The sequence below is a fragment of the Sus scrofa genome, chromosome 3 (genome assembly GCF_000003025.6).
Source record: "Sus scrofa isolate TJ Tabasco breed Duroc chromosome 3, Sscrofa11.1, whole genome shotgun sequence".
In the NCBI taxonomy this organism is placed as follows: domain Eukaryota; kingdom Metazoa; phylum Chordata; class Mammalia; order Artiodactyla; family Suidae; genus Sus; species Sus scrofa.
Window position 1 is genome coordinate 90,581,554 of NC_010445.4, and position 23,714 is coordinate 90,605,267.

General features: G+C 34.8%; 1 protein-coding gene across 48 annotated transcripts in view; it reads left to right on the forward strand.

The window, feature by feature from the left end:
• NRXN1 (neurexin 1) overlaps positions 1-23,714 on the forward strand; it is a 1,114,780-nt gene that overhangs the window by 782,128 nt on the left and 308,938 nt on the right. For all 48 annotated transcript variants that reach the window (XM_021088268.1, XM_021088237.1, XM_021088235.1 and 45 more), the window contains one exon: positions 14,519-14,700. In XM_021088268.1, the coding sequence (XP_020943927.1) occupies positions 14,519-14,700 (182 nt within the window). The remainder of the gene's footprint in view (positions 1-14,518; positions 14,701-23,714) is intronic.

Here is a 23,714-nt window from a genome sequence, read left to right on the forward strand (position 1 = left end):
AGATTGGTTTGGATATTATATATTTTATTTTGTTTACTATATCAAATACTCTATATCTCTGATATATCTGGTGGTATTCTAGGCTCTGAAGTAAATAGAAGGAACCAGGAGAACTAATTCTTGTCCTCAAGATAGACTGTTAGAGACAAATCATATACAACTTGACCAAATGAAATAGGTAGAAATTGCTCTATATTGATAATTACATATTTGGTTTTGCTGTGACTATTCTCAAGGAATAGAGATAGAATGATCACTGCTTTGCTATAGAAGTCATACCTTTTATAGTTTGCTCTAGGTAAATATTCTTCAGCACATTGGTATAAAATATTATTTAGCATTTTGAATCCGTTTATATAAATACCTCAAAAGAATATATCTCCAAATTTCTTATTAGTAACCTTCCCTGCTAATATTTTGTATACCTGCTACAAAGACGTAGAGGTTTTTCTCTGAGAATGAGGAAGTGACATTCAGATGAAAAAACAGTTTTCTATTTTTATTTTGACTGTGTTACTATTGCTTTTTCTGAGGCTGGTTAGCTTAAATGGCAGAATAATGTGATAAATATGAATAATGGGTTGTGGATATAAGAATAAAAATTGTACCAGGCAAGTTAAACTGGCAAGGAAGACTTTACTCAAGACTTTTGTAATACTGGAGAGAGATTGAAGTCAACACCACTGAAACAAAAGGCAAGAGACTTTTTAAGCTCTGGGGTGAGCGAGGGGGAAAATACTGGGTGGGAGAGGGAAGTTACTCAAGGTCATTAGGTCCTGGTGTTGGCTAATTGGTGCTTATCCAAGTTTGACCTCTGCCTTCCCACAGAGCCTAGGACAGAGGGTCATTCTTTCCTGATGATTACATTTCAAAGAGGTGGCTCCCAGGGCTCTTGAGAAAGACTTTCCTGAGTTATGAAACTATCAAGATACTGGGAAAAATTTTACATCCCAAAAGAGACAGAGAAAGAATTCACAATTACCAATTTCCTAAAGTAAATGCTCTATAGTCAAGCAGATGGGTCAGTGTGGGTCAATTAGTTTCACTTTGCTTCAGGGTCACAGACAACATTCTTTACAATGTTTTACAAATATGTGCTATTTTGATTTTGTAAGGGAGAAAAGAATTGGGGAATAGGATAGATCCATGAAAACATATGAAATCCCCAACTCCCCCATCCCCCACATAGAATCTGCCAGGATGAGATTCCAACCGGCAGGACTGGCTGAGTATAACAAGGGTAATAAATTCTTACTAACCTTCTGTGGAAGGTTTTGTTGAGAAAAGTTTCATATTACTTTGTGACCATGGACAAGACACTTTACATCTTGAACAGATTTCTTTTACATTTGTAAAATAGAGGTAATTATACCTTCTCCATCAAATATACTTAATAGTAATGAGTATAAAAAATGCTTGAACACATTTTGTCATTTGTCTTAAAGGCTATGTAAACACCTTTTGCTGTAAAAATTCAACTTCCATAATGCATAGTTACGAATAACACGTATAGTGGGGTTTTTTTGCCCCTTCTTTCTCTTTTTTCCCTCTCTTTACATAATAATTACAGTTCATTGGTACAGTTCTCAAACTGTGGCTTCCACCTCTAGGTCTAGGACAGCTAGCTCAGTTTTTGGTCCTCACTCAGCAAAAAGGAAGAGGGACATGGGCAGGGAAATGCTTGGTATATTTTAGGGCCAGAGCCGAAGGAATCATATATTATTTTGTCCTTGTATCATTGGCTAGAATTTAGTCGCATGGCCCTATCAACCTGCAAGGGAGAATGGGAAATGTAGGATCTAACTGGACAGCTGTAAGCCCAGTTTATACACAACATAGCTGGATGCCCACTTTGGAGTTCTGTTATTAAAGAAGTTGAAATGAATAGTGCTGAACATCAGCAGTCTTTGCCACAAAGATAAATGGGGAGAATGATCGTGACAACAGAAACATCTTAAAAAGGGCAAACTGAGTAGTCCTAAATAACTCAAGACAATGCCATGGGTTATTAAATACCAAAACTTAGTCAAATTGACATCTAGTTCCTTCTCAGAAAACAAAGCCTTCCCACTTTCTTTTCAGACCTTTTTTTTTAACGCCTCCCAGGATCTGATATGCACAGTTGTACTGATAGCATCCAAACAATAGTTTCAAAATTATCTTGCATTAAAAGCTCATGTAGCCAACCAACTATTATTTTAATGCTAAATATATTTAATGTGTAACCTTATTTGGTACATGGTCTGTGAACCTAGTAGCATCATTTGTCTCAGTATATTGTTGAATTTTCAGAAAGCTCTCTATGTTATGTTTTAATTCTTGCAAATTGCTTGCCAATTTAATACGAGCTGCATCTAAACAGTAAGTAATTGCTTATGATAATGAGTGCAAACTAATTTGCTAGAATATGTTAATATTCACAAAGCACTTTATACTGCCTGCTGTTCCAAAAATACTGCTCTCATGGTTAAATGTAGCTTTTAGATGGCATTATTGTTACACATCTGACTGAAATCAACACTTCAGTAACATCCACCCAAAAGTTGTATGACTTTCACTTCAGTATACCAAGGAAGGAACAGAAAGTCATGTCATTCTTTGATTAATGATTTAGAGTATTCAAGAAAAAAAAGAATCACATTGTTAATAATTCTAATTAGTGATTAATAGTAGTGAGAAGACTATACTGAGTTAGACACGGCTTATTTTCCCCATATGAATCATTAAACTTAATATAAAGGACTTTAAAGACAGATGGCATGGCAAACTTCATTTGAATACAATAACCAATTGAAAACAAATTATATTTTTAAGGATGAACCTAGATATGGATATTTTTAAGTTCGAACCCTACTTTATCTTTTAATTTAAATGTTAGTCTATGTTCACCCTCTTTGTTTTATAGGTCGTTATCAACCTTTTTCAGAGATGCTATTTGAAGACTCTAGAGCTCAAAGACTTAAATTTCCAACCTGAGGGTCTTTTGAGATTGGGGACCTAAACATTCAAGGATCGGAGATTGAGATTGGAATCCACCTTGCAATTTTAGTCTAGGAAGATAGAATTATGTGAACCAAATACAGAAGAAGAAAACGTTGATGCTTTCCTTCCCTGGGGCCGATATGGCACTTTAATTCACCATCTAAATGTTTCGATCATTTCAACTTTAAAATGACTCTCATACATAGTTACATATATCTTCACATGAGTGGTGAAATAGAAAGATCTCTGTAGAGAAGCTTTTACGTCACCTTCTCCATGACAGTCGATACCCATTTCCTTTGTTGAATTTTATTGCTTAAATATCTTCATGGGTTAAAAAAAACTTTGGATTTTAAATCTTTCAAATACCAGAAATTACTTATCAAAGTAAGTGGTATAATTTCCCAATTTTTTGATCCTTATACTTGTTATTGTAAAAATATATGGATTGATAACTCAGAACTGGCCAATATTTATTTATTTATTATTTATTTATTCATTTTGGCATACCTGCAGCATATGGAAGTTAGCAGGAACTCCTGATTTTTATTCTCATTGTCATCTTCATAAGCTTTTACAAAGAGTCTGAGATGAAGAATGAACAGACAAACCAAAATTTTATATACTTTGTTTTAATTTGGATTTCCTTTTTTCTACTAAGCATAGACTAATGCTTAAGAAAATGAGAAGTGGTTTCATTTCTGATAAAGATGGAGGGAAAAGATTCAATATAAATAGCAGACATCATTAAGATATGTCTTATTAAGTACAGTTTCTCTTTTATGATATTAATATCACATTTTAAATTTGTGAAGTTATATGACTTTGTTAAAGGAAATTTTCATTTCATAGAATCATGAATATTCTGAAATACTAGAACTGATCTGATCTCTTTTTAACACTGACCTCGAACAGTTCTAATGACTTCTATATGATTTGTACTCTGTATTTATCTAGAGATTTAATTCAGGAGACAATAAATAGGAAATAATAGTGCCTAAAAATGCATATTAAAAAACAGTAGTGACATTAAAACGAGTGAGTTTACTCCTTTATGGAACCCATTTTGTGCCTCTGTGACTTTTCTGATGAAAATCCTGCCCACAAAAATGCATTTGCTTTTATTTTTCCAGAACCAACTTAAATTTTATCTTTTCCAAAAAGGATTTGGGGGTAATTCATGAAACCAAGTGAATTCTCCAGTTTGGTAGAGGGTTTGTTCGTATGGAGGATGTTGAAAATTAAAGATTTTTCACTTAAATTGGTAGACAGTGGTTTAATCCTTGAAGGTCTTTGAATAAGAGAAGTGATTATAGATACCATGCCCCCCACCCCCAAATGAATCTGATGTTAGTTTGTAAAGTAAATTTAAATTAGGGAGAGGCAGGAAAGTATTGGATCAGGAAAGATGAGTATTTATTACATTTAAGATTGAAGATGATACACTCTGAACAATGGTTGTAAGAATGGAAATACAAAAGAGAAATTCAAGAATTCTGATTGTGTAGTTATGGAAAAGCTGCCTTCTAGAGCTATAACATATTCCTTTCCTTCATTTCTGGGGTCTAGCATGGTGATTGATATATAGCAAATGCTTAATTAATTTTTTGGGTACATGGATATTTTTATTCATGAATTATGCTGTTATATTGTCTTTTCATTCTCTCTCTCCAGCAGCATCTTTCTGCTATTGTCTTAGCTTTATATTTTGTTTGTTTTTGTCAAAAATCCCAACTCTTTATTTTGAGCTAGAGTCTTTCCCTACCACCTCACTAAACCATCTGGCTTTCAGTTTTCCAAGCAACTTCTGAAATAATCTCACATAGGTGTGTGTGTGTGTGTGTGTGTGTTTTCTTGTTAAAAGAGATATGTTTTTCCTCCATAATCACCACTGTTCCCTGTCTTTGACTCATTTTCTCATCACAACCACAGTATATATTAATTTTTTAAATTTATTTTTATTGTTATTAATTTCTACACATGCAAATATCACATTGCATCTAGCCGTCATGTCTCTCTAGTCCCCTCTGATTTGCTGATTTGGGAGAACTCCTCAGTCTTTTTCTGTTTTGTTGTTTTTTGTTTTTTTCCCTCTAACCTAGGTATTTCTCAAGAATGTTGCCATTTATTTTGTAGAAGGTCCCTCAGTTTGAGTTTCTTGGATGTTTTCTCATGATGTAACTGATGACTATGCATTTTTGGCAAAAAAAAGGATAGAAATGACAGAACATTGTCTTTCAAGGACCCAAATTACATGTCTCTTTACTGATGGTGTTAATTTCGATCACTTGGCGCTGTCTCCTGGGTGTCCTTGATAATTACTAAATTCATAAAGCTTCAGGACTAGCAGGTTATATCCATGTCTTTCCTGTAAAACACGGAGGACTTTGAGCTAGGTAATTCAAGAAAATTGTAGGATTTGGTACTGACTTAAAAGAATCATCATTACCTGGTTGAAGAGTCTCAAGACTAGTCATCACAGTTGTTTCTTACACAGACATAATGAAATGGACAATGATGTTCATTATCAGAGCAATCTAGGCAACCTGTCCCCTCATCGCAGGGCTAACATTATTCAGATTACTTAGCAATGGATATAGGCATGAAATTTTTTATACTCATGAGAATCAGGAACCTTAAGTTATGCATCATTGTATTACCAATTCTGACTTAGTTCAAGCATTATATTAGGCTCTTATTAATGATTAATAAATGAATAAATGCACCTAAAGCTGATGATGATACAAAGAATTAAAGCAGGAACCCCCTTTTCAGGATACACACGTCTTAGGATGGAAATTTCAATGAAGGACAACTCTGACATATGATATAATAGTTTTCAAGTTAAATTCTGTAGATGATAAGGTGAAGGTTTTCACTTTGGCTGGAGTGAGAGAGGGAAGGAACACTGAAAAGAAAACGAGGTACAGTAGAGAAGTACAAACCAGGAAAAGTAAGAGTCACTTTGGGAGAATAATGTGTATTCCATGTGTGTAGGCCTAGGAGTTAGAGCTTAGTTTGAAATGATTTCTAAGTCAGAAACTAATATTCTATCCAGTTCTAGTCCAAAATTACTAGTAAACAGTTAATTGGGTCCTATTCAGGTATAGAATGACTTCAATATAGCAGATAGGGAGATGGTAAATGAGAGGAACTAAGGTTAGAAAACAAACAAAAGCAAAATTTGTAGTTTTAGCTTAAAATTATTATGAATTTCGTTGTTTATACAGTGGCCTCAAAATAGTTCAGAATAACTGTATGTACTTTTGTGTTCAGGATTTAATTCCATTGCTAAAGGCAGGGAATTGTGTCATTGCCAAAAAGGCCTTTCTGGTGTGGAATAAATCTGATTATCGTATGACTAATAAAGATTTGGCTTCTCTATCTCTGTTCAGCAATTTGGAAGTTTATAGTGAGTTGAAGGCTGACATGGCTTCTGAGGAAGGATGCTTGCAAATAAAGCTTTGCAAGGCCCCATACCTTTTAAAGGTTCAGGCTAGACCCTGAAAATGTCAGAAAGTGAATGAATCATTTCTGTTACGTGACATTTCAGAAACTTTGATTCTCTTTAAACCAGACCAGGGAAACATCATTAGAAAAACTCGAGAGATGACTGAGGTGAGACCTTGGTTGGTGAATTTTATGTTATTTTCCTAAACAAGAAGCAGTCATTTGCTCTTAGGTCTTCACTGTGTAGAGGAAAAGCACTGAGAATAGAGTTATATGCACTCTTCCCCCAACCATCTGTGTGACATTGAGAAGCCACTTGATGTCTGTGGGCCTCCATTCTGGCATTTGTAGAAGGAAAATTCCTCTTTGTCATCTCCAAAGCATTTCAGTATTAAGTCCATGTCTTTGTTGTGTTTAACTTATGAATTTTTTTAACACCATAATTTTAGTAAATTCTTGACTTTGAAAACCTGATGAAAGCCATTTTCACAATTAATTTATGAAAAAAGCCAACCAAAGACCATCGCTAGACAATTACAGCTTTATATACTAGATAATAATTTAAAGAATTTATTAGGAACTCACATAGCTTGTTGTATGTTCTTTAAAATAAGATTTTTCTTAAAGTACTAGAAGGTGTGATTTCTTCTGTCTCCACCTCTGCTGCCTATAGCGCTAATGTAAATTGATTACTGAATTACTTGCCAGAGAGTTTTTAATAAAGTTCTCTTACTGCTTGAGGGAATCTAGTTTCAGAAGGGGAGATATAAACATTTGATGTTCTTAGAATTATTGGTTGTGGAATTAATTGCTTTGCTTTGTTTCTTTTTAACTCTAGATCATTTTGCTATCTTTATGAATTTTTTTCTAATCTGATTGGCAGAAGGTCTACCACTTACTTGCTTTTCTTCTCAGGCAGATAACTTTAGGATACAGGAGCCTTTTGAAAGATTCCAAGACTTGGAATTTGATCTCTGAACAAGCTTGTCTTGCTGGGCAGCTCCAACTACTGAACTCAATTGTTCCTGGAGGGAGTATTTTCTAAATAACACATTTAGAAGGGAAATGAGTAGCTTTTAAAAGAAAGTATATTGCAAAGAAACTGCTAACTAAAATATTACTTGTTGCGTAGATTTACTTAAGTATTCACAGAAAATTATCTCAAAATATTCAACCTCTTATGTGACTTTTATCTGAAAATATATAAATATAACTGTTCTTTTTTATCATTTTTCTCTTTTTTTGTGGTTACCATTAATCAGCACCTTTAACATTGTTATCTTTTCAAAGATTTTTTTAAAAATCCAAAATGGATGGTAACATGGCTGAATACCTTTCATATGCTAGCTCTCATAAACAATGTTGTCTGATATTTATCCTTAACACACAGGTCCTACCCCTTGACTTTGTAGGAATCATAATAGCTTTTTGCAGTTGCCTTTTCTTGAGCTTTATTTTGATTAAAATTTCTTATTGAATAAGCAAACACCTTTTTTTCCTTTTAAAATGATATTTTGCCTCGGAGAGAGCTGAATCTCACATGTGCTGGCTTAGTGGCACCATTCCTTTGCTTTTGTGACTGCTGGGTCTATTGTGGAGTCTGAGTGGTTCAGGCTTGTTTGATCCAACTGAAAGTCTGGGAGACCTTAATTTTTAATGCACAGTTAAGTCCCCATGGACCCTGAGATTCTTACATCTGATTTGCATGGGGTTCAAGAATCTTTGTGAAGGGAACTCGAACCAAATTCAGGATGGTTTTTTATGGAGCAGTGTATGCACAATGACTCTACAAAGTCACTCTCAGGAAATTCCAGTGCATGTAAACAGGGTGCTCGTAAATTTGACTTCTCCCATTTTTGTCAGTTTGCATTCAATTGAATAAATATTCGACAAATGTTTTTTTTTAATTCAATAAATTTCCTTAATTCTCGAGTCTGAGGTTCTGATGATACATACATCATGCCATATATGAAGAACCTCCCAGTGTTCCTTCTATCTTGACTTTCTTAAGGCTTTTGCTATTTGGGGATTATCTAAACTTTTCTTGACTTTCTCTCTTTTGGGAATTACCTAAACTCCTCTGACTTTTTCTCTTGGTCTGATTTGAGATTATGGGGCTGGTATCTAAGGCATTTCAATGCTAAAGCCGTGTTTCTTGCCAAGTTTCTGTTTCTTTTATCGAGGCCCTACCTGCCCTCTTTCTCAAAGATGTATAGGTTAAAAACTGTCTCATGTTCTAATCTCTTTAGCTAGTTGTAATGCACTTGTTAATTCTACTAAGTCTGCATCTTTTATCCAGAGTCTCAAACTGGGATATGTAATCTTAATTTTCCTTTCTTTCCCAGCATGTTTTTACCCTTAGCTGCATCTTTGCTTGAAGGCTGTCTCTTGTTCTCAGAATTGGTAATTGGTGTTATTCCTTTTTCAATTTAGAATCTACTACATATTGTAGGTAGGAACGCCTGTTAGTCTGATTCCATTCATCTCTCCTAATAAAATGCCCACATTTCCTGAGTTTTTAGTGCTCTTGTATGAAATTTTAGGAATTAGGAAACTATAGTGCTCATGAAATAACTCTTTGTGAACTTACAAAAAATTTACAGTAATACAGACAATGAACTCTTGTTTTAGTGTGCAGATAAGATTGTTAAGATTTATTTATTTATGCTTTACTCTTAGAAATGTTACTGTGGTCTAAAACTTCTTCATACAAGGTGGACTTCTTACTGTTTTTGCTTTTTATGAACTTCGAAAAGTATTTCTATAGGTAGAAATTATTCAGGAAATTTAAATTTAACAACAGCTTCTTGACAAGGTTGTAGGAGGAATAAAATCTCTCCGTATTTATAAATGTTTTACTTTTAATTTCCATCTGACTCCCTGGCGAAGTTTCACTGGAAAAAGTGTTATATCCCTGTTACGTTTAATAGAATCATAATGGCCTGAATGTTTCATGTTGGTTCCATGATGACATTTGTAGGATTGTAGGGTTTCAGAAAAGGACCTTTTATTCGTATATGTATGTTACGAGTTAGAAGCTAATCTATTCAGAAGTTAATTATATTACTATTCATGTACCAAGGATCAAAGCAACCAATAATCTAGCAGACCTCTACATGCTGATTGGTTTTCTTTTTCAGAAAGTTTCAGCCCATTTGAGAGAATATATTAGCTTTTGCATAAACAAGTGAGGCTGAAGTGGGCACATTTAGAAAGGAGACAGTTGGCAAGAAAAGGAAGGAGGGGGAGTTCCCGTTGTGGTGCAGCTGAAGCGAATCTGACTAGGAACCATGAGGTCGTGGTTTCGACCCCCGGCCCCACTCAGTGGATTAAGGATCTGGTGTTGCGGTGAGCTGTGGTGTAGGCCAATTAGACCCCTTACCTGGGAACCTACATATGCCCTGGGTGCAGCCCTAAAAAAAAAAAAAAGAAAAAGAAAAGAAAAAGAAGGAGGAGAGAGAGACCTTTATGTAAATAGATGTTGTATAAAAATGGAAAAAAATATTTTTATTGTAACATCACTGGCAGTTCAAACATTAGAAATAAGACCCCATGGATAAATTTTACAAACATTTATTGCAGTGTAAATTATGTTGATGCTGCTAAATTTGCATCTGATGAAGCCAGCTTTGTTAATGAATTTGGAGTGACTGATTTAGACTTGCCGCACAACTTAAATGTGAAGATTGCTAGAAACCACTTTAAATTTGAGTCATCCATACATTTAGTGATGTGATGGATGTCAAGGTTAATTTGCAGTAAATCCATTAGTAGTCACGGCACTGATGTGTTAGTGCTGGCTGTATAGAAACATGCATAAATAATAAAGGTACCACATTCTTCCACATTCCTCTCTGTGTTGAGAAAATACTTGGAACTGTGATTAACATGCATTGTTGCTGCACATTGAATTCACTTTATAGTAAAGTAAAACATGTTTCTATAAAAATAAACTTTAAAAAATGAAGCTAGATAACAGTTCATTTTGTGTTGACTTACCCCTTTATTTAACAAAGTGAATTTTTTGTATCATGCTATAAGTCTTACCATGCTAGATGTTCTATTGTGATGAACTGATATTCCTTTTCTCTTGAAACCTTCCACGTGTTACATTTTAATATCCTTTTCTATTGTCAACTATTAGTGGATGTAAATCATGACAACTGTGCTAATTCAAGGAATGAAATACTGAAAAGATTAATAAAAATTAGGATATAGGAAAGACATTTCTTTAAAGGCATTTGGTTTGAACACAAATTTAAATGAATCAAATTTTTCTAAAGCCTCTTATATTAAAATAAACAGTGGTATTACATTGTTAGTTATTTTATGTTGTTAACACACACTCATTATCATCATCATCTCTTCTCTTTAAGATGTATTGGACACTTGCCATATGCCAGGAATTGGACCAAGATATTACTGTGAAATATCTCATTTAATCCTGAGAGAAGCTCTATGATGTAGACAGTGTTAGTGTCCTCAAGAGTAGGAAGCCCAAGAGTTAGAATAAATAGTGTGGTTAATGTCATGTAGCTAGTAAATTAATAGAGTTGGAATTTGAACCCAGGTCTGTCTGATTGCCTCAGTAAGTACATCATATCCTTGGTTCAGAAAGATGCATTTTTTTTTTTTTTTTTTTGGTCTTTTTTTGCTATTTCTTTGAGCCGCTCCCGCGGCCTATGGAGGTTCCCAGGCTAGGGGTCGAATCGGAGCCACAGCCACTGGCCTAGGCCAGAGCCACAGCAACGTGGGATCTGAGCCGCGTCTGCAACCTACACCACAGCTCACGGCAACGCCGGATCGTTAACCCACTGAGCAAGGGCAGGGACCGAACCCGCAACCTCATGGTTCCTAGTCGGATTCGTTAACCACTGCGCCACGATGGGAACTCCCAGAAAGATGCATGTTAAATGAAGTAGCTTTTGACATTTTAGTCACCTGATCCACTATATTTTATTGTGGATGTATCCTCATATTTTTTAAGATCATCAAAAAGAGTATATTATAATTTTCTATTTTGATGGAAGAAAGGGTTTAAGAAATAGATTTTTTTTGAGTTTGATGCAAAGTGACTTTTTAAAGAGCAAAGATGCTTACAGAGATAAGTAGAAGAGAGCTGTGTGAAAGTTGGACATCAAATTTATTGCTTATTGTCCATATAGAAGAAAAAAGAGGAGAGGCTGATTTCTGGGTACATCTGAAGAAAAAGAACACTAGGAATAATTCCATTGTTTGGTACACAGTAGTGTACTTGTTTTTGCTGGGAAACCCAAAGAATTGGAAAGTCACTATAAGGAATGCAGAGTTGCTACTGGCATGCTAGTTGCCAAGTCTTTACAATTATTGGAAAAGGTTGAAATATGAGATGAAATCAAATCTTGAGAAGTGATATTTGTATTATGACGTTTGTCTTACTGAAAATATAAACCTTTACATTATTATCCTCAAGTTCTATAGCCGAGCAACTAGAAACCTTCCTAGTTCCACAAGTTTGGGAAGTGTACCCAAAACCAAATGTTAATCTACATATATTAAATGTTCTGTCATTTCACATTTACATGTTATTTTTTCTTTTTTAAAAAGCATTGTGAGGTGAAAGGACAGTATGTGATCATGAGGTGCAAATGTCACTTTATGGATATGAGACATTCGAATTCGAATATGATAACAGTTGGCCTTGATAAATTCAGACTGACAGATCCAATTAACTTTTTCTTGTCTGTCTTGTTATGATAACAGAAACATTTCTGTAAAAAAAAAAAAAAAAAAAAAAAACACCCAACAAGGAGTAGAATCTGGATACTAGATTTCCTACCAGCTCTACTAAGCTTGCAACTTTGTTTAACAAGTCAATCCTTATAACTAAATTCCCTCAAATGTGGCATGAGAGTAATTCTTGCCCTACTTTCCATATAGAAGTAGAGAAGAAATTTTAAAAAATGTTGTGAAAGTGATTTTTGATATTAAAAATTATCATGTAATGTCTGATGTTTTATAATACCACCTTTTATCACTCTGATGATTCTGGAAAATATCTGAATTCTTAGATTTATTTTATATTGTTAAGTAGCATCTCTAGCTTTGAATATTTTTCTTAATTCACATGAGATACCTAGTCATTAGAGAACAAAGTTAAATAAAAAGAGAATAATAAAATCAGTCAAGTACCAGCACTAAGAAGTCACCACCACATCCTCCTTTAAAGAAATCTTTCTTTTTCTATGTTCTTGTCCTGTTTTTTTAAATCAATGTAGGCTTTTCTGAAACATTTAATACTAATCATCTGTAAAAATCACCAAGCAAAAGAATATTTATCAAATAGTGCTTGCTTGTTAATATTGTGATGAAAAACTTCTGATGATATAAAACATAAATGATACTGGAAGGCTCTAGAATTTGTTACACAAATATATATATACCACATAAGAGAGAGAAACTGCTTACAGGCATTAGTATTCAAGAAAAGTAATAGCCTCCCTACCATTGCATTTTAATAAGATTCTCTTTTATCACCTTTATATCAATATTATCCTGACATGTTTCTTGGGTCAGATCTACAAACCAAGGCCTTTTTAAATAATCAGGCACTTCAACTGTCTTGCAGAGGTCTTTGGAGTTTCTCAAGGGCCTGTGGAAACATCTCAGACAGAATGCAAAGAATAATTGGCCCCAGAATACAAAAAGAGAAAAAATTGACATCACTAGCTATTAATTAAATATACATAAATGTGATTTTAAGTCAACCTCATTTAATTGGTAAATTTGGTAATCATAGAAATTTAATGTGTAGAATATTGAAAATATAAAGCTGTACACTCAGCTTTACTTATACGCCTTATTCTTTGTAGAAGCTATGTTTTCATATACTCAAGATGCTTTGTGACTTAACTGTGTTTGAAATATAGTAGATACACAAGAAATATGTATTGGCATCCTTTGTTACTGGAAGGCTATACTCCCTTCTATATATTGTACCTTAAGGAATATTGCTGGGATAACTAAATAAGTATTTCTGTGGTCCCTTTTAGTGGGAAGGAAGATTTGTTCATATGTATATATATATGTGTGTGTATGTATATATATTATGTATGCGTGTGTGTGTATATATATGTATGTGTGTATATATATTATGTATGTGTGTGTGTGTGTATGTATTTTTGCTTGTCTCTTCCAAATAGTCTGACTCATTCATTGTATTGCATTAAATGAAATGTCAGTGGTGCGATGTAATAGAACTCTAATATATCACATGCTTAGAAAACTTGTTTGAAACAAAACTCTTTTTAAAGTAAGACGGATAATCTACTGACATCATCACCATAAAGTAAAATTTGAACACTTACCAAATCCCACTATGGTATTATTTTTATTGCTATAAGACTAGTATTCACTTTGGGGGAAAAAATGGGTCTTTTTGTGGAGCTGGATGGTTTGACAGCTACTAGATGTGGCTTGTTAAATAAGACCTGACTTCTATGGATGGGATCTATTATCTGTATTTTCTTGACATGACTACTGGGTTTTATAGCTGTTCATCCATTACTTATCATCTGTCATATGTGAATAGACCCTTTCCCCATAAAAGTTGATTCGTAGCATACTTTTTGCGATTTGCTTCGCTGTGCTGTATGACCCTGACACATCTACATGCAGCTCTTGTTTCAAAAACAAGTTGATATATGTTTCTAGTCCTTTTTGAAGCATCCAGAGTCAATGTTTCCTACTAAACTATTCTTTTAAAACTGGCAGGAAAAAATAAAACCCCCATTACATTCCGTGCTTGTCCAACTCCAGTAATCTCCTATTTGTTCTGAAACACCTGCTGGTATATTTAATGAGTATATTAAAAATCTGAGCTTCCTTGATATTTCTTAAAAAAAACCTCTGTTCTCTTTCTTGAGCATGTTTGATTAAAATCTATTGTTTGCTTTGCTATAGGTTTTTTTTTTGTTTGTTTTTATTGTTGTTATTTATTTTTGCCATGTTGTAAATTGAATACTTTACAGATATGTCAAAATAACAAACATGGGACAGTGTGTACTTGGTGTATTTAAACTAATGGGTTTTGGTGTTTGTTTTCCAGCTGGAACAACGTATATCTTTAGCAAAGGTGGTGGACAAATCACGTATAAGTGGCCTCCTAATGACCGACCAAGTACACGAGCAGACAGACTGGCTATAGGGTTTAGCACTGTTCAGAAAGAAGCTGTATTGGTGCGAGTGGACAGTTCTTCTGGCCTGGGTGACTACCTAGAGCTGCATATAGTAAGTACTCTTAAAATAAGATTCAGCTTTTAGTTTTTACTGTTATTTATTTTTTTTTTGGTAAATAACTTAAAATTCTGCCTTTTGGATGTTTCCCTCCCCAAGAAATCAGTACTTTGTTACAGAAAATATAAATATACTCCAGAGGTAATAAGACCACATAGCTTTTACTGTTGTTAAAAATGTTCTGAACAATATATATATTTTTTCTTTTTAAATTTGAATTCCTCTCAGTTCTCTGTTCAAAAAGAATTATTTTTGGTGTGTTTTAGTGACTCTAAGCCAACTTGCCAAATTAATTTAAAGAGTTATTGTCCAGTAGATAGCATTTCATCTGGCTGGAAGCAGGAAGTTATATATAATATGGTGACATCAAAAGATTTGGACCCAATGTCCTTACTTCTTTTCCCACCCAGGAAAGGAATTGTCCAAATTTACATGCAATGAACAGGAAAAAGGAATCTTTAAAGATATTTTAGGATATGAAAGAAAAAGGCAAAAAGATCATTTCAATGCCATCTTGTATTCATTTTGAAAATGTGAATTAAGAAAATACAATGGACTTTTGCCATTTATTTCCTGGGACAATGCTTTTACTTCTAAGCTCTAAGCCTCCCACAAGAATTTAGTGCAGAGTAAATAACAAATAATAGTTTATGAATGAAAAACTTTCTTTACCTTTTAAATATGCCATGACAGTCGACTATAGCTTGGATACTCTTCCTTTTGTCTCTGCATTAAAGAGTTACTAATTTGTATGGTTGCACCTCTTTATCTCCTCATTTTCTCACAGTATTTGCAAAGAATCACACAGAGGCTTTTATTGCCAAGAGTTATTAATATTTGACTGATATACCAAAATAACAACCATAGGAAAATGTCATATATTCAAAAACTCTAAAGGAGAGTTCCCTTGTGACACAGTAAATTAACGATCTGGCATTGTCACTGCAATGGCTAGGGTCGCTGCTGTGGCATGGGTTCAATCCCTGGCCTGGGAACTTCCATGTGCTGCAGACACAGCCAAAAAGAAACAAACCTCCCCCAGCACCACCCCCAAATTCTGAAGGGTTCTTATCAGCACAGTTCTTGGTCAAAAATCTCTGCATGTACATTTCTTCATCCCCCCTTTCTATTCTTGAAGTATAATTTATCTCTTCTGCCTCAGGTGATCCTTTAAGTTTGTTCTGTTTTGCTTTTGCCTAACCCTGCAAGTTTTCCCTTTACCTATACCCATGCCTCAGAAGACATTTGATTAGGTCAACATGTTCCTTCCTGTTAGAAACTGGCCTTCAGGCTCTCCTCCTAAGATAATTAGGAAAACCACCAAACACCAAAATACATTATCACACACTTGTAGGTTCTTAATTCTTAACGTTTTATTCTCTTATTTTCTTTATCTTTTTTCCATTAGACTTCTAGAATTTCCAATAAGCTGAGTAGGGATTTACAACTGACCACAAGAGCTGAATTTACTGCCAATCTTGGGGAAAAAAAAGAAACCCTCAGCATATCCATTATTGAATTATTACACATTTTCAATTCAAAGTGCAGTTGTCAAAATGGGAACCCTTGGAAAGTAATTGCAGCTGCCTTTCAGCAAATATCTAACAATAAAAATTGAAGGCATCTGGATTTTTATGGCATAATAAATAAGTGATCAATTGAGATAACTCAGTAAGGAATCTGGTTGTTTAGAGTAATCCCAACTTTCTAGATGTATTTGGTCAATTCTGATTTAAGAACCTTGCTACTTTAAATAAATAAATAAGAAAACAAGAGCTTTCTCTCCTCAAATTACTTATTGATCTATAAGCAATTAGACATTTACCCTGAGAAAAGGTTCTACAACAATCACTCTCAAATCATAAGTTGCCATGTTACTGAATTACTCAAAGCACTGTCATTTGTTATGTGATCAAAGGGTTTTAGACTACTGGAATGGGTATTCCTTTCCAATTCTGATGAACTGTGGCCTTACAGTCCTTTCATATGTAAAGGATTGACTTTTTAGGTATCCATACCAACCCAGTACCTTTCAAAGCTTCTTTACTGGCCCTGATCTCTGATACCTGTTCTGTGAGGCCTATCTTCTTTATGAATCTGCTCTCTTGATCTTACCTGGCCATTTACTTTGGATTCAGCATTTGTCTGTACACACCTCTTCTCTTGGATTTGCTATCTTCAAACTCTCCCTTGATCCTAGCCTGTCCTTGACTAGGAAATTGAAAATGAACATTTGTCCTCAGGGCTTAGCAAACACTATCGGTAGTCAGTCCTACTCACTCCTATATCTACTACTAGGACTCAGTCTTGGTCCAAACTGGGTCAGCTAAAACTTTTGATCTCCCCTTTTTTTTCTCTCATTGGCTACAAGCAATGATCAGTCAGCAGTGCTTAAATGGAGACAAGTCTCTTCTTTCCATGTTTTCAATATATAAACAAAAGCCAGTGTTTTTTTTTTTTTCCTTCTGATGTTTACCTCTAACTCTTTCCCAAAATGTTGGGTACTCAGAAGGGGAAGAAAAAGAGGAGCTGAATATTTAAAAAGAAAAGAGAGAGAAAGGGAGGGAGGAAGGGAGGAAGGAAGGAAGAGGAAATAGATGGGAGCCAAAGCTGATGTCCACATCTGATACAAGTATTCTTAATAATGATACTTAGATTTGGGAATACTCAAAGCCTATTTTATCAAATGACTTTCATACCTTTGAGTCTCTCTTGATTTCTCCTAAGTCATTTTTTCTACCTTTTTTCATAATTGGAAATATAAAAGGAAAACACATTTAGAGAAAAATAATTACTATTGTTTGATTTTTGTCTATAAATATAACCAACTTAAAAATACACCTGATGATATTACAGATATGTTTAATCTATAAAAGTTAGAAATTTTGGTTATCCATTAAACTTCCAAGAAAATTTCTGTAAACCTTCAAAGTTAGTCAAGTATAAACTATACACTGATATTATTTAAACATCATATTTATACCATTAATTAATGGAATTAATCAATAAGCTGAAGAGTTGATTGCACACATTAAAAGGTGCTACAGTCTTGCTGAATTGTATAATGCCATTACAATTAGATAACTTTTAAAATCTGATTGGCATGTAATTTCAATAACAATGTGAATATTTGACATTATTTATTATCCTATTTTCCCTGAAAGGATCATGTTTGACTCTACTTAAAAATACAATCATATTTAAATTTTAATTAATTCTTAAAAATATAACATCTTGGGATAAAATGATTTGGGGCTCAGGTAGCCTAGTTTTTACAAATGGATGTGTTTTGCCATATTAATATTAATACTACTATTGTGGACCTCAAAGCCATATGATGCTGTTATTGAAATTCATAAAGGTTTTAGGAGGGGATGTGGGGAAGATAAATACTTCAAGTGAGGAGCAGTTCATTAACATAGCGCCTAGAATACATAGGTTCAGAAATGATTTCTGAAATAGTAAAATAATTAATTAATTCCATATATTGAAAATAGTATGACTTAGGTTAAATAAGACTGTCGAATTTTCAGTAGTCCAAATGAAGTCACATGCAATTTAGTTTCTATATACCTCTGAAGAAAGCCATCTACCTTCTTGTTCACCACATAGAAAAGTGTAGCACTAAATAAATACTGGCTCTATTATTGAAAAATTATTTATTTTTATTAAAGTTGTTTTCCAAATCTTCAGCTAAGAGTTGATTATGGTTGTTGGTTGTTTAAAGAAGTCTATGGTGAGAGTTTTTGTCAGATGAATGATTATCTTTCCTTAGGATGAATGGTTATCTTTCCTTAATAATTACCTCATTTATTGTGATTTGCTTTTATCATGAATTGTTCTATCATTTCATACCTGCCCATTATTTTCAAATGAGGATTAACTTTCCAATAACATAGAATGTAATTTACAGTAATGACTAATAAGAAAAATAATGTAATATAGACATGTGACTTTTTATCATTTATGTCATGCTAAGAGCCTATCCAGAAATATTTCCTAAGCAACTAACATGGCCCAAGCCTATGTTGAAGGCTCTGTGGATACCAAAATAAATGAGTTCACCACTTAGCACTTATCTGAATAAATTATTTGGATAAATGAGTGAAAAACCCAGATGGGATCTTGGTTACAAGGTAGCTTAGATTATTTATAGTAAAAATACTTTGGCCAGTGACTAGTGCTTCTTGGTTATCTCTATTTTTCCCCTTTGCAGTTTTTACTTTCTTATCTGCCCAATAGTCGTAAGAATGTGGACAAATGATAGGATTTAGTAATGCTGACGATTATTTAATCAATATTGAATAAAATAATTTCTTAGAAGCAATAAACAAAAATTTAAATTCAATTGTATCATGATTTATGAGATACATCTAGAAGTTTTACCAGTATTGTTCCTAGAGGAAACATCTCTTACTTATCATTCTGGTAACGTTAACTAGAGATTACTTAACCTTTCTGTCTTAGAGGAGAAAGCACTGCAAATGTGTGCTCACTCACTGCCATGAGTATTAACATGTGCATTGATTTTGACCAGAGAAAATGTGTGGAGGGTGGAGGAGAGGATGAGTGGCAAGTTTTTGAAATTCTTTCATCTTGGGAGCATGAAAGAGCATTGCAAATTTGATTAGTGAATTGTTGTATATATTTGCCTTAAGTGTTTTTCCTTTGTACTTTGCTGGGCCGGAAGCCTTATTTTTGAAACCAAGCTCTTAATTGATTTTGATTTAGAAATACACCTTTTGATCAGCAATTTTAGTGTGGAGTAGGAGCATAGTCTATTTATAGTAAATATTACATGTCTCAAAATAACTTATCAATATTGTTGATGTGTCAAGTCTTCCTTATCATTCTTGGCTGCTCTACATTTTACACTGCTTATCTTATGCTCTACGGAGATTAAATTTTAAAAATCTTTTTAAAGCCAGTGCTTATACATGGGCATAAGATTCCTATATCAACAATATAAAACCCAATTGTTCTCTCATAAGCTTTTTTAGAATTTAAACTGTGTTTCCTCTGAAATACTCTTTTTTGCCAACAGATGCACCTGTTTTGAGAATTTTACTTTGCCATGTAATATTTAAATTAAAGCCTGTAAATCATACACAGGAGATATTTTATTTGGTTCTGTTTTCCTGGCTGTTACATGAATTAGAGAACAAGTGGCCTATTTGACTAGAATTTAAAAGAAAGGCTAAAATAATGTCTTTTTAACCATGTGTTGTAAAATTCTTGTCCAAGCATCTAAGGTATGAAGAATGAATGCTATCAAGAAGAATATGAGAGAAATGATGCTCACATTTCTGTTGGCTTAAGTGCTGTCCAGATTTCTTGAAACAGTTTGTCTTGGGGAGAAATGGGGTCAAAAGTGAATTAATACAAACTCCTCCCTTCATCCTTTCCCCTTGGAAGTTAAATTCATTTCCTCATTTTCTAATCTATTGGTTGTCACCTTTAAGCATCGGTAAATCTCTGAATTTGGTTTCTAGATTTCTAGAATCATTCCCTCCTTTGGAATTCTATTGCTGTGAAATTCAATAAAAAGAACCAAAACAACTATTTTTATCTGTATCTTCTTATTTCATGTACTTATCACTTATATGCCTAAATATCTGCCATATCTTCTCAGTCATTTTCCTGTTTCTTTTCTGAATGCTTTCCAATCATTTTATAAACTTAGGTTAATTTGTTAAAATGCTTCTTAGATTATTCTCTGTTATTCCTCTTTTAAAGCACATTGATGCTTTCCAATTATGTACAGGTGAAAGGCACATTCTGTGACTAACATTTAATGTCTTGAAAACTCTGATCTTAATTTCCTTTATCAGGCCCATATTCCCATGATTCTATTCTTATCTTTCCACTCCAGTGAAATTTATTAATCTAATTTTTTAAAAATGACCTTCTTATTGTCATTTCTCTATTTCTTAATCTGCCCATAAAATTCCTCCTCATTTTTTCTCACTATCTAGATTCTGCTCAGGCATCTTCTTTTCCTAATGTTGGGAGTTTTCAGGGTTGGGCCGGAGACATTGCAGCCTCCTTAGCTAGAAGAAGTTCAGGGCTCAGGAATCACTTTGGAGGAACTGCTGAAACAATGGCCAGGGCATTACCTAGGTAGAGAAAATCTTGGATATAGAATCTTCTCCACTCTATGATCCCCATTCTTCTTGGTTGTTTTGTGTTGGACTCCAAGCTATTTTTCAGAATGTCTTCAAAGCCATTCTACCTTAGCCAGTGATAAATTGCCTTAGCAAAAACTTTTTTCTTCTGATAAGCTGCCAGAATAAGAAACCTCTTGTTGAATCCTTTCTGACAACTGACCACACCTCCATTTCATCTCTAACTACTGTTTTTCAAAAGCTCACCTGAAGAAACATGCACTTGACCCATTTAGTACATCATTATTGATCACTTATAATGCAGTTCGTAATGTATTAGCTACCTATATCTGTGTAACAAATCTCCCCACAATTTAACAACTTTAAACAACAAACATTTATAATCTTATACAGGCTCAGAAATTCAGGAGCACCTGAGCTAGGGTATTAAGAGATTTCCAGGAGCAAACATGGTTAAGCTCTCCCATGCTCAGAACACATCTGATATCTGATATATTCATTCTTATGATCAAGATAGAGTCTCCATGTCTTAGGAGGAAATGGTGAGCAACAATGAAAGCATATGCCGGCTTTAAGATTAAGGATGACTGGAGTTCCCGTCATGGCACAGTGGTTAATGAATCTGACTAGGAACCATGAGGTTACGGTTCGGTCCCTGCCCTCGCTCAGTGGGTTAAGGATCCGGCATTGCCATGAGCTGTGGTGTAGGTTGCAGACTCGGCTCGGATCCCGCGACGCTGTGGCTCTAGCGTAGGCCGGTGGCTACAGCTCCAATTGGACCCCTAGCCTGGGAACCTCCATATGCCGCGGGAGCGGCCCAAGAAATAGCAAAAAGACAAAAAAAAAAAAAAAAAAAAAAAAAAGATTAAGGATGATGGCTTTGCTGATGTCTAAACACAATATAGATCAATGGAAAAAGAGTGAAGACATTGCTTGACGGCTATGAACTAGTTTGGGGAATGAATACTGAATAAAGACTCAATCACATACTCCTTTTATTGCAAAAAAACAAAAAACAAAAAAACAAACCCTGTTGAAAGCCATAAACAAAATGCATGAGAGTAGTAGTTTAAAAATTCAAACAGGAGTTCCCGTCGTGGCGCAGTGGTTAACGAATCCGACTAGGAACCATGAGGTTGCGGGTTCGATCCCTGCCCTTGCTCAGTGGGTTAAGGATCCGGCGTTGCTGTGAGCTGTGGTGTAGGTTGCAGACGCGGCTTGGATCCCGCATTGCTGTGGCTCTGGCGTAGGCAGGTGGCTGCAGCTCCGATTCAACCCCTAGCCTGGGAACCTCCATATGCCGCTTGAGTGGCCCAAGAAATAGCAACAACAACAACAACAACAACAACAAAAAAAAAAAGACAAAAAAAAAAAAAACCTAAAAATTCAAACAGCATAGCAAACATGTCAGCCAAAGACCAGGAAATGAGATGGAGGTGCCACTATGACATTGGAGTCCTATTAAAGCTGATGTTGGGCCACTTCAGACATAGGCAGTTCATTTCAACAAAGGAGGGATATGACTTAAGTGAATATACTCAGGTCCACTCAAGTTAATAGTAGGCATAAATAATCCACATTTCTAGTCAGGAGCAGAGAACTAATTTTCACTGGGCCTGAGGAAATTCTTTTGATGAAAACATAAGCATTTTCACAGCTGTGAAAGGCAGATGTGTCATCTTTAGGAGCTTATTTTAGCAGGTAGTATGGAGTTCCTGATGTGGCCCAGTGGTAATGAACTTGACCAGTATCCATGAGGATGTGGGATCAGTCCCTGGCCTTGCTCAGTTGGTTAAGGATCTATATTGCTGTGAGCTGTGGTGTAGGTTGCAGATGTGGGTCAGGTCTGGTGTTCCTATGGCTGTGGCTGGCAGCTGCAGCTCTGATTTGACCCCTAGCCTGGGAACTTCCATATGCTGCAGATGTTGCAGCGCGAAAAAGCCAAAAAAAAAAAAGAAGGTAGTGTGCTAGACCTGAAGGTTCTCAGATCACAAGACAGAGGAAGCTTCTGCCCCCCTGGACACCAGCTGGATGAGATTTTTAACCTCTCTGTCAACAAAGCTCAGCTCAGAAAGAACATACTCCTCAGGCTTCTCAGGAGACACTTTCATGGTGGGCTTCTCCTGTCAAGAGAAACTTCCTCCTGAATCCTGCCCGACAAAGAGTAGACATAGAAGACTGACAGACCAAAACACACTTTGGTAAAAAAATCAAAATTTAATAGGTTATTAAGGCTTTTCGATCTAAGAAAAAAATTAATGTGACTATTCCTAAAATTCTACTCTAAATTTTAGCTAGCAGATGCATACTGCTTACTCCCAGATACACATCTCCAGTCTGACTTCCCCTCTGCTCACCATACTAGCATGTCCAAGGACTCATGCAGCATCTCCACTTGGACATCTCACAGGCACCTCATTAAAAGCTGAATTCATCATCTCCCAGCTGCATGACCAACTACACGATTACAGATGAAAACCTTGACATCGTTTCCGTGCTTGCTTTTATGACCTAATCTGTTTCTCACCAAATTCCAGGAATTCTCTCTGTAGTATTATCCAAGAGAAATATAATGTGAGCCATATATGTAACTTTGAATTCTCTGTCGTCACATTAAAAAAGAAAAAAAATAATCAGATGTAATTAGCTTTTGATATATTTTATTTAACTCAATATATCCAAAGTATATTTTAATATATAATCAATATAAATTATACTCTGTTTTACATTATTTTCTCTTGTTTTGATATCTAATGTGTATTTTACATTTATAGTGCCTCTCAATACAGAATCTAAAATTGCCTTAGAAATACTATATATTTCCTAAAATTTCCCATTGTAAACATAGATTGGCATACATGAATTATTGCAAGCATGCTTAAA